Raw genomic sequence first — 12,962 nt, forward strand, 5'->3', positions numbered from 1 at the left:
GATCCTCTCTGCTAGGAGATTTCCTCAACCCTCTGTTCTGTCAACTTGGGTCAGAACTGAGAGAAAAAGAAACGAGGAATGATTTTAAAAGAATGGCGGTGGAATATAGAGGCCGTTTTACAGGTTCCTGACCAATTCTGCCATGTGTGTTTTTTGGCGCCGATCTTAACTTTTTTACTACATCATGTATCCGCCATCGTTTCCTATGACTGAAAATATTTTTCGTAGCTGTCCATTTACCACCACAAACCGATGCTGGCAGTAAGTGGCACTAGGACTGCACTCAACAAGCTGTAGGGCCATAAGCATAAAGAAAATGCTCACCAAGAGGCAGCGCTCCTATTTCACCAGTGATTTTAATGCAGGAAAACTGAAATCTGTTTTACCTAATTTCTCCTGTGCAACTTGAAGAAAAAAATAATTAAATCACCACCACCTTTACTCCACACACACAGCTCTCCCTCACCCTCCATATGGCAAATCCCTGACCCAGTCTGTAATGTCTACGTTTCAAGTAGACCACCAAAGTCCCAGTGACCAAGAACAATGCCAAGATAATATGTCTAAATGACCATCGCCCCGTAGCACTCATCTGTAGCCATGAAATGCTTTGAAAGGCTGGTCATGGCTCACGTCAACACCATCCCAGACACCCTGGACCCACTCCAATTTGTATACCCGCCCCAACAGATCCACAGATGACACAATCTCTATTGCACTCCACACTGCCCTTTCCCATTTGGACAAAAGGAACACCTACAGTACATGAGAATGCTGTTCATTGACTACAGCTCACCATTCAACACCATAGTTCCCTCCAAGCTAAGAACCCTGGGACTGAACACCTCCCTCTGCAACTGGATCCTGAACTTCCTGATGGGATGCCCCCCAGGTGTTGAGTTTAGGCAACACATCCACTACGCTGAACCTCAACTCAGGGGTGCGTGCTTAGTCCCCTCCTGTACTCAGATTCACCCACGCCTGCGTGGCCACGCACGACTTCAACACCATCATTAAGTTTGCAGTACCAGAGTATGAGTCATAATACCCTAAAACCGAAGCGGTCAAAACACGGAAATGGTTCCAATCATTTCCCCAGCATTTTTTGTCCCCACCAAAGGTGATTTTAGAAACACTTAAAATAAGGGCTGCGCTTCTTGTAGGCTTACCCTGGCGTGACGTTTTGATAAATACACTGCTCAAAAAAATAAAGGGAACACTTAAACACAATGTAACTCCAGGTCAAATCACACTTCTGTGAAATCAAACTGTCCACTTAGGAAGCAACACTGATTGACAATAAATTTCACATGCTGTTGTGCAAATGGAATAGACAAAAGGTGGAAATTATAGGGAATTAGCAAGACACCCCCAATAAAGGAGTGATTCTGCAGGTGGTGACCACAGACCACTTCTCAGTTCCTATGCTTCCTGGCTGATGTTTTGGTCACCTTTGAATGCTGGCGGTGCTCTCACTCTAGTGGTAGCATGAGACGGAGTCTACAACCCACACAAGTGGCTCAGGTAGTGCAGCTCATCCAGGATGGCACATCAATGCAAGCTGTGGCAAGAAGGTTTGCTGTGTCTGTCAGCGTAGTGTCCAGAGCATGGGGGCGCTACCAGGAGACAGGCCAGTACATCAGGAGACGTGGAGGAGGCCGTAGGAGGGCAACAACCCAGCAGCAGGTCCGCTACCTCCGCCTTTGTGCAAGGAGGAGCACTGCCAGAGCCCTGCAAAATGACCTCCAGCAGGCCACAAATGTGCATGTGTCAGCATATGGTCTCACAAGGGCTCTGAGGATCTCATCTCGGTACCTAATGGCACGTCAGGCTACCTCTGGCGAGCACATGGAGGGCTGTGCGGCCCCACAAAGAAATGCCACCCCACACCATGACTGACCCACCGCCAAACCAGTCATGCTGGAGGATGTTGCAGGCAGCAGAACGTTCTCCACGGCGTCTCCAGACTCTGTCACGTCTGTCACATGTGCTCAGTGTGAACCTGCTTTCATCTGTGAAGAGCACAGTGGCGAATTTGCCAATCTTGGTGTTCTCTGGCAAATGCCAAACGTCCTGCACGGTGTTGGGCTGTAAGCACAACCCCCACCTGTGGACGTCGGGCCCTCATACCACCCTCATGGAGTCTGTTTCTGACCGTTTGAGCAGACACATGCACATTTGTGGCCTGCTGGAGGTCATTTTGAGGGGCTCTGGCAGTGCTCCTCCTTGCACAAAGGCGGAGGTAGCGGTCCTGCTGCTGGGTTGTTGCCCTCCTACGGCCTCCTCTACGTCTCCTGATGTACTGGCCTGTCTCCTGGTAGCGCCTCCATGCTCTGGACACTACGCTGACAGACACAGCAAACCTTCTTGCCACAGCTCGCATTGATGTGCCATCCTGGATGAGCTGCACTACCTGAGCCACTTGTGTGGGTTGTCTCATGCTACCACTAGAGTGAGAGCACCGCCAGCATTCAAAAGTGACCAAAACATCAGCCAGGAAGCATAGGAACTGAGAAGTGGTCTGTGGTCACCACCTGCAGAATCACTCCTTTATTGGGGGTGTCTTGCTAATTCCCTATAAATTTCCACCTTTTGTCTATTCCATTTGCACAACAGCATGTGAAATTTATTGTCAATCAGTGTTGCTTCGTAAGTGGACAGTTTGATTTCACAGAAGTGTGATTGACTTGGAGTTACATTGTGTTGTTTAAGTGTTCCCTTTATTTTTTTGAGCAGTGTATATTTGCCTGTATTTACCCCCCAAAAATGAAATGCGCTGCTAATGTGGCTATCATACAGAACTACAAATGCCATGTTCCTCTGGATGAGACTGCCGAATCAAGGCAAAGGTAAGAATCTCTGGATTAAACTATGTTTACTAAATGTAGTTAGGAATACATTGGCTACATTTTATTAAATTGACAATTCTGTGAAATGTCTTGGGCAAGTTTTAAAAATGTACACAAAACCTTTTAGCAACGGTGTCAGCTAAAGAGGACGTGTGCAGGAGCTTGCAGGGATTTGTAGTCCTGCATAATGTCTACTTGGATGCTGATTACCATTTGAAATCTGAGTAAATAGAGCCGAATCTATTGATTAAAGTCACCTTGTCTGAGAGAGATTTACGCGATTATCAATACGTCATGCCGGGGTAAGTCTACACAAAAACACAGCCCTTATTCTAAGTTTTTCTAAAATCCCCAATGGGAAAAATGCATGGTGGAAAAAACTATTGGAAACATTTTCCAGTTTGACCTCTAGGTTTTATGGGTATTATGACACCTCCACTGTGGGGCTCGAATTACATTGACGGGGCTGTAGTGGAGCAGGTTGAAAGCTTCAAGTTCCTCGGTGTCCACATTACTAAGGATCTATCATGTTCTAACACCAACACAGTCGTGAAGAAGGCACGACAACGCCCCTTTCCCATCAGGAGCCTGATATGATTTGGCTAGGACCCCTCAGATCTTCAAAAAGTTCTACAGCTGCACCATTGAGAGCATATTGACTGGCTGCATCACCACTTGGTATGGCATCTGCTTTGCATCCAACCGCATGAAATACAGAAATCTAATTTACCATAAGTATTCACACCTTTGCAGGTGATTACAGCTTTGAGTCGTCTGTATCAACGTTGTACATCTGGATTTTATTCCATTCTTCCTTGCAGATTTTCTCAAATTCTTAAATTAGATGAGCGGCAGTGAGACGCAATCTTCAAATCTTTTCACGGATTTTCAATGGGATTCAAATTTGGGCTTTGGCAACTTAAGGACTTTCACATTCTTGTTCTGAAGCCATTCTAGCATTGCTTAAGCTGTATGCTGCTTGAGGTCATTGTCCTGTTGGAACATAAATCTTTGCCCCAGTCTAAGATCATTTGCACTCTGAAGCAGGTTCTCATATTTGTCTCCATTTATTGTGCCACCTATCCTTACCAGACTCCCAGTCCCTGCCTCTGAAAAGCACCCCCATAGCCAGACGCTGCCACCCCCATGCTTCACAGTAGGGATGATGTTAGACAGGTGATTAGTTGTCCCTTGTTTTAGCCAGCCATAGCACTTTGCATTCAAGCCAAATAGTTACAATTTTGGCTCATCAGACCACAGAATCTTCTGCCTTATGATCGGTCTTTCACATGCCTTTTTACATACTCCAGGCGTGCGGTCATGTGCTTTTTCTCAGGAGTGGCTTCTTTCTGGCCACTCTACCGTAAAGCCCAGATTGGTGAAGCGCTGTAGAGACTTGTCCTTCTTGCAGGTTCTCCCATCTCAGCCAAGAAACTCTGTAGTTATGTCAGAGTGGTCATTGGGTTCTTGGTCACCTCCCTGACCAAGGTCCTTCTTGCCCGGTTACTCAGACGGACAGCTCTAGGCAGAGTCTGTTGTTCCATATTTTAATTTCCCAATGATGGACAACCACTGTTCTCGGAAACTTTCAACACTCTAAAAATGGTTTTATACCCTTTCCCAGATATATGCCTCATCACAATTCCATCTCTGAGATATACAGACAGTTCCTTGGAATTCATGGTATAGTTTCTGCTGACATGCACTGTCAACTGTGGGACCTTATATAGACAAGTGTCTTTCTAAATCATGTCCAAACAATAGAATTGGCCATAGGTGGATTCCAATCCAGTTGTAGTGACATCAAGGATGATCAACCAAAATGGAATGCTCAAGGGTGAGTATTGAGACCTGTATTTCATTTTCAATTTAAAAAAAATTAAAACATGTTTTCACTGTCATTATGTGTGTGCAGACGGGTGAGATTTTTTTTAAATATATAAAATGCTGAATTCAGTCTAACAATGTAGAATAAGGGGTGTGATTACTTTCTAAAGGCACTGTACCTCAATTACCTCTTACTCCTTCACATCGACCCGGTACCCCTTGTATATAGCCAAGTTACTGTTAATAATTGAATATCTATTATTACATGTTTTACTTTTCTATTATCTCTGCATTGTTGGGAAGGGCCCGTAAGTAAGCGTTTCACTGTTAGTTTGATGTGATGTGTACTTAAGTCAGCAATAATAGAGAAGAGGATCACATCAGGGTTACACACTCAGGGTATGCAAATAAATTATTCTAACTTGTGCTCATCTAAGGATTACTCCTTTAGATGATGCATCATGGCTGAATAAAACGATTTACAAACTCATTGGAGTTTTTACAGGAACTTGAAAGTGTTTTGGTAATGAGACACGTACACAGACTTTGTACGTAATAAATATTATAGTTTAATGTAAACTTCAACTAGTATACCACTTTTATGACCTATGGACAAACTTTTAATCAAATAAATTAGTTTGGGGGGGAAAAAAATACAATTGCGTAAAATGACCTGAATTTAATCCAGACGAATTTCAGTAAGGAGAATTTGGGATGTACAAAATTTCAGGCAACATTTTTTAAAGTATTTAAAATAACTTTCCCAAAAACTAGACATCTTAGTCCTCAGAATGATAGTTGATTTTTGCAGATGCATTATGGTTTTGTAACTCAATTTGCTACAGACATTAAAACATTTAAAGTTTCATGAGTATCACCCAATTACACAATCATTAATTTGTTAGGCTGGATATCAGAAATATTCTTTGGCACTGTGTCATTTAGGTAAGATCATGTAAGGTTTTCTGAAAGGTTCAATGTCTTACTGTAGCAGTCTGTTCCCATGCATTCATTTGGGGTAACAATTTTGTGTAGCAACTACGACAACCTCTGGTAAATAGTTACGTGCTGTATATGTTCCTATTTTTATATGACACTAATAAAAAGGCCGCAGATATTGGCTAAGTGCATGGCTCCATATTTGTCTAGAGTTTAATGTCCTTGAGAAGGTCTGCTAGTTAGTGCTTTCCGAGTGCTTCTCTGCTCTCTTCTCCTCTCACACAGCATGATATAGGAGTTTGCTTTTGCGCATGTATGTGGATAAGGTGATGCTTTCTGAGAGAGGGGACAGTTTGTCTGCACCAAGGAGTCAACAGTAAATCAACACAAGGAGACAACCTGTCCAGTGCTCTCACCCTGCAGAAAATACCCCCCCCTCCCCCCTCCCCTCCACATACACACTAGCAGCAGCTTCCTCCTCAAAACAAAAAACGGGCCCCTCACTTTATACCGAGGTGAGATGAGCATGTGATGCACAAGTCAGACTTCCACTTCAATCATTCACTGATGTCAATGGGACATTTGTGAAAATTCAGATCTTAAGTTAAAATAAAATCAGCCATTTAATCAATACATCTGTGTCTATATATCACCCATTTAGTCCATCTGAGGTTAGCTACAAACCACAAGTGTCAATCCAGATAATGAAAAGGCACCCACAAGAGAATATTCAAGGACTTACAGTTGCATGTCATTTGCTGCGTGCATGCTCACGAGCAAAGTCATTGTAGCTTATCATTTCACTTCCTTTGTGAGAACCATGAGCATGGGCTGTACCGCAGCCTACCGGCAGCTTTCTTATCAAAAAGGTGGCACTGTGTCCATTACAAAATACACTGAACAAAAATATTAAAATGCAACATGCAATGTGTTGTTCCCATGTTTCATGAGCAGAAATAAAAGATCCAAAATGTTCCATACGCACAAAAAAGCTTATTTCGCTCAAATTGTGTGCACACATTTGTTTACATCCCTGTTAGTGAGCATTCCTCTTTGCCAATACAATCCATCCACCTGACAGGTCTTGCATATCAAGAAACTAATTAAAACAGCATGATCATTACACAGGTGCACCTTGTGCTGGGGACAATAAAAGGACACTAACATTTGCAGTTTGGTCACACAACACAATGACATGAAGTTGAGGGAGAGTGCCATTTGCATGCCGACTACAGAAATGTCCACCAGAGTTGCCACCAGAGAATTGAATGTTAATTTCTCTACCATAAGTCGCCTCCAACATCATTTTAGAGAATTTGGCAGTGTTCTACTGCAGACCATGTGTTACCACACCAGCCCAGGACCTCCACATCTGGCTTCTTCACCTGCGGGATCGTCTGAGACCAACCACCCGGACAGCTGATGGAACTGGGTTTGTACAACTGCAGAAACAACCTCAGGGAAGCTCATCTGCATGCTTGTTGTCCTCAACAGGGAATTGAACTAACTGCAGTTTGGCTTTGTAACCGACTTCAGTTGGCAAATGCTCACCTTCGATGGCCACTGGCACGCTGGAGAAGTGTTCACTTCACAGATGAATCCTGGTTTCAACTGTACTGGGCAGAAGGCAGACAGTGTGTATGGCTTCATGTGGGTGAGCGTTTTGCTGATGTTAACGTTGTGAACAGAGTGCCCCATGGTGGCGGTGGGGTTATGGTATGGGCAGGCATAAGCTACAGACAACGAACACAATTGCATTTTAAATCGATGGTAATTTAAATGCATAGAGATGCCGTGACGAGATCCTGAGGCCCATTGTTGTCCCATTCATCCGCTACCACCACCAGGCAAAGTTAATAACCTGAAATATTAAAAAGATTAGCCAGCTGGTCCTGGATTTGTCATACGCATTGATTTAGGTAAAACTTTGCCACTGATGGAACCACCGGCCTATCCTTGACTTCGCCATCTATTGTTAATCTTTTGAATATTTCATATTATTACCTGCCGAGGGGGATAAAACTTGAGGAACTTTGTCTGAGATGTGAAGACTCAATACTTGTTGTCACTGTCTTTCAGGGGAAGGGTCCTGGTCGCTAACAACTTAACCGCTTCAATGCTCTGGCACAGGCTGATGGTCTTGGACACCCACAGTCTCGTTAAGCCACTGCAGAGTTTTCTGGCAGATTTCTTTTGGTCAAAACTGGACACGCGCAGCAGTGTTAGACCTCCCTTTGCATGAGGGGGGCCAAGGGCTGGCGGTCACGGAGTCCAGAGTGAAAGCTTTCTGTATACAAGCTGCACAGAGAGTTCTGTACCAGCAGGGGGGGGTGCTGGAGAGACACTGTTTGGGCTGTTCTGAGGAAAGCAGGAGACCTTGAGTACGACAGGCACTTGCTCTTGTTGGATGTTGAGCAGGTCGATATGTCAGCCATTACTCTATTCTACTGCGCTGTGCTCGGAGGTGTGGGGGAAAAAAAATAATAATAAAAAAAAAAAAACTGTTCAGAGATGTTTCACAGGCAGAAGCATGGATAATGGAGGAGCCACTCCTTCACAACCAACTCACCCAGAACAGTGTGCTGGCCTCTGTTGCTTGTGGGCCAGGCTTGTGAGTGGGGTTCACTAAGTAGGGTGACCTGCAAGAATTGGCTGGGTGTAAATCTGTACGCAATGACTGAAGGTGGCTCAGAAAGACCATCTGGATGCGCTGAGGGCAATGGGACCTGGCTCTTCTCTGAGAGGATGTTGGTGCTCTGTGTATAAGCCTCCCATAGAGAAGTGTATTGCTGATCTATCTACAGCGGGGATTATTCACAGGGCTATCGCTAAGAACGGATGTGTCACACCTTGATCGATCAGTGTGGAGGGGGTATCTGTCCTGTTGGGAGGAGAGTGAAGCATCTGTTTTTTTGTTGTTCCAGGCTGTAAGGGTTGTTTTCTGTCCTTTTTGGATGTTGTACAGGCCCAGGGTTGGGGCTGACTCTGGAACTATATGTTGGAGGGCCTAGGTAAAGCTTAGCCAACAGGTGAAGGGACTGCCTAGTAAATTGACATTTTTGCCTGCCCCAACAGGTAATGTGGAAGACCAGGAAACATGATATGCAGGGGGCGGAGTGTACGGGCCACAGAGCTGTGCTGCTGGGGAGCGCTCGGCTGGTTTGTGGATTTTCTATTAGTGTGAGGGGTCGGGGGGTCTCTTGTTAGAATTGGAGCGACTTAGCCATGCCTTTTGAAGCATTTCCTGTCTCCCTCCGGCCCAGTCAATTCTACCTGGGTCAATTTCGACTTGTGAGTGTGGAAAAACAAAATACAGCACACTGGTATCCTTGTACTCCCCACAATATTTTAGTGGTTTGGTGAACAGATCTCTGTCAGAGACTTTGTCAGAGTGATCATAGTGCACTCATGACCGGCACTCATAAATGTGCATGTCACATCTGAATGAGTGGGTACTTCCTCACTGAAGATAAAAAATACTGATAGATGCTTTTCAGAATGGACTTTATCGTGCATTTACATCAGAAAGGGTTGTTATAGGATCAGATATGCATCTATAACGGCTGAGGTCAGATTAAGAGCCAGTGCAGAACAGTTGTCAGATAACTGGCAGTAAGAACCCTTTAATATCTACAACCTATGACTAGATCTGGCAAAAATCTAGACAAATTATATTTTGCCACTAAAAACACATTCAGCAAGCCTTTGTGCCAGCAACACTGCAGAATCCGTTCAAAAAATAAAGATTAATCAAAAGTAGTCATCACATTTCAAAGTATTGCATCTGTAGCCAAGTGCCTGTAACTCTCTGAATGGGACGGGAGGTGTGCACGCATGCATGTCTACTGTATGAACTACTCCAGTGTCATGTGTAGCTGCCTGGCTCCCAACCAACAGGCAAACACATACTTCTCCACTAGCCTCACCCCTCTATAGCAGTGTGCCCCGACCCCTCACGCACAATGCAGCATTCCGCAAGCCCACGACTATCAGCTCTCCTAAAATAAGACCCTGACATTTTCCATCTCAGGACGGACACACAGCAAAAAAAAAGGTGGTGATAAAGCTGCAATGGGTAAATTGTTGAAAGACTCAGACAATACCTTGACACTTATCTTTTAGCATTGAATGCAATGTATTGACTTAGTTGAAGTCAGAAGTTTACATACACCTTAGCCTAATACATTTAAACTCAGTTTCACAATTCCTGACATTTAATGCTAGTAAAAATTCCCTGTCTTAGGTCAGTTAAAATAAAGTGGTAATCCTAAGGATGTGAAATGTCAGAATAATAGTAGAGTGATTTATTTCAGTTTTTATTTCTTTCATCACATTCCCAGTGGGTCAGAAGTTTACATACGCTCAATTAGTATTTGGTAGCATTGCCGTTGAATTGTTTAACTTGGGTCAAACGTTTCAGGTAGCTTCCCACAATAGGTTGGGTGAATTTTGGCCCATTCCTCCTGACAGAGCTGGTGTAACCGAGTCAGGTTTGTAGGCCTCCTAGCTCGCACACGCTTTTTCAGTTCTGCCCACTAATTTTCTATGGGATTGAGGTCAGGGCTTTGTGATGGCCACTCCTTTGTAAGTATGCTTGGGGTCAATGTCCATTTGGTAGACCCATTTGCGACCAAGCTTTAACTTATCTATACTCATAATAAAAATTCATAAAACATACAAGTGTTATACATCGACTTAAAGATGAATTTCTTGTTAATCCAACCGCTGTGTCAGATTTCAAAAAGGCCTTACAGCGAAAGCATACCATACGATTATCTGAGAACAGCGCCCAGCAGACAAATCATTACAAACAGTTACCAGCCAAGTAGAATTTTCAGAAGTCAGAAATAACGATAAAATTAATCACTTACCTTTGATGATCTTCACATGGTTGCACTCAAGACTCCCATTTACTCAATAAATGTTTTGTTCGATAAAGTCCCTCTTTATATCCAAAAACCTCCGTTTTGTTGGCGCGTTTTGTTCAGTAATCCACCGGCTCAAAGGCCGTCACAACAGGCAGACGTAAAATCCGAAAAGTATCAGTAAAGTTTGTAGAAACATGTCAAACGATGTTTATAATCAATCCTCGGGTTGTTTTTAGTAATAAAGCAATAATATTTCAACCGGACAATAGCTTCGTCAATATAAAAAGGAAAACAAGAAAGGCTCTCAGTCACGCGCAGTAAACAGCTCTGGGACACTGCAGGGTCCACTCATTCAGATTGGTCTTACTCCCTCATTTTTCAGAATACAAGCCTGAAACAATTTCTAAAGACTGTTGACATCTAGTGGAAGCCATAGGAAGTGCAATTTGAGTCCTAAGTCATTGGAATCTGTATATGCAGTCAATGGAAAACTACAAACATAAAAATCCCACTTCTCCCGCCATATCAGTTCTGTTATACTCACAGACATTATTGTAACAGTTTTAGAAACTTTAGAGTGTTTTCTATCCAAATCGACCAATTATATGCATATCCTAGCTGCTGGGCCTGAGAAACAGGAAGTTTACTGGGCACGCTTTTCATCCGGAGGTGAAAATAGTGCCCCCTACCCTAGTGAGGTTAACTTCCTGACTGATGTCTTGAGGTGTTGCTTCAATTTATCCACATAATTTTGCTTCCTCATGACGCCATCTATTTTGTGAAGTGCACCAGTCCCTCCTGCAGCAAAGCACCCCGACAACATGACGCTGCCACCACCGTGCTTCACGGTTGGGATGGTGTTCTTTGGCTTGCAAGCCTCCCCCCTTTTCCTCCAAACATAACAATGGTCATTATGGCCAAACACATTCCTCCAAAAAATACGATCTTTGTTCCCATGTGCAGTTGCAAACCATCGTCTGGCTTTTTTTTAATGGCGGTTTTGGAGCAGTGGCTCCTTCCTTGCTGAGCGGCCTTTCAGGTTATGTCGATATAGGACTCGTTTTACTGTGGATATAGATACTTTTGTACCCGTTTCCTCCAACATCTTCACAAGGTCCTTTGCTGTTGTTCTGGGATTGATTTACACTTTTCGCACCAAAGTACATTCATTTCTAGGAGATAGAACACGTCTCCTTCCTGAGCGGTATGACGGCTGAGTGGTCCCATGATGTTTATACTTGCGTACTATTGTTTGTACAGATTAACGTGGTACCTTCATGCGTTTGGAAATTGCTCCCAAGGATGAACCAGACTTGTGGAGGTCTAAACTTTTTTCCCCCTGAGGTCTTGGCTGATTTCTTTTGATTTTCCCATTATGTCAAGCAAAGAGGCACTGAGTGGGGGTGCACCCTCTGCTGTTTCCTTAAGTCCACGATCATCTCCTTTGATGACGTTGAGTGAGAGGTTGTTTTCCAAGAACCACACTCAGAGCCCCTCAACTCCTCCCTGTAGGCTGTCTCGTCTCCGTTGGTAATCAAGCCTACTACTGTTGTGTCGTCTGCAAACTTGATGATTGAGTTGGAGGCGTGCTTGGCCACGCAGTCATGGGTGAACAGAGAGTACAGGAGGGGGCTGAGCATGCACCCTTGTGGTGTCCAAGTGTTGAGGATCAGCAGAGCGGAAGTGATGTTTCCTACCTTCACCACCTGGGGGCGGTCCATCAGGAAGTCCAGGACCCAGTTGCACAGGGCTAGGTTCAGACCCAGGACCTCAAGCTTAATGATGAGCTTGGAGGGTACTATGGTGTTGAATACTGAGCTATAGTCAATAAACAGCATTCTTACATAGGTATTCCTCTTGTCCAGATGAACATTAACATGCTGTGTATCTTTTGTTTTTTTGAAAATTACTTATTTCTCACTAATATGAAAGGTAAGGAGGTCCTTGTGTTCCAAAACCCTACTGTAAACAGGGTTCAGATTTTAGCATCAGGGCTCTTAGCAAACCCCCCCTGTACTGAAGACACCTTCTTCCAATGACTTGTGTAATGTAATCGAACCATGAGTCTTGAGCAAGAGGTTTGCCGTTCCCAGCAATTTTGCCACCCTAGTCAAGATCCAAATACACAAAAATGGCCTAAGAAATAGGTTAAAATACCAGAGATTCTCACGTGACACGTTATATTAAGCAGTATTATTGAGCTATATCAGCAAATAGGGTTGACGTAGTTTGAAAGCGCAGTTAGGGGATAATATAATTTTAGGAGCAGGCCAATTTGTAAGCAGAGTAAAATACATGTGTTATCAATATTCCTTTACATAGCCTATCATATAAGAAGTTAAAGACAACTGCGCCATGCTTCTCCGCCATATATTCTATGCTATTTAATTGAAACCACACGTAAGCACACTTGATCTCGCATTCCCAACAAAATAGAAGGTAGGCTACAGAACATACATCAGCAAGTATTAGGCTATTA

The 12,962-nt window shown here is 43.8% G+C and overlaps 1 protein-coding gene across 1 annotated transcript in view; it reads left to right on the forward strand.

Moving 5' to 3' along the window:
• The first annotated feature begins 4,658 nt into the window (after positions 1-4,658).
• ccdc57 (coiled-coil domain containing 57) overlaps positions 4,659-12,962 on the forward strand; it is a 43,940-nt gene continuing 35,636 nt past the window's right edge. Inside the window, exon 1 of the mRNA XM_038974639.1 lies at positions 4,659-4,686. Coding sequence (XP_038830567.1) covers positions 4,659-4,686 — 28 coding nt within the window. The remainder of the gene's footprint in view (positions 4,687-12,962) is intronic.

Source organism: Salvelinus namaycush, chromosome 35 (genome assembly GCF_016432855.1).
Source record: "Salvelinus namaycush isolate Seneca chromosome 35, SaNama_1.0, whole genome shotgun sequence".
NCBI lineage: Eukaryota > Metazoa > Chordata > Actinopteri > Salmoniformes > Salmonidae > Salvelinus > Salvelinus namaycush.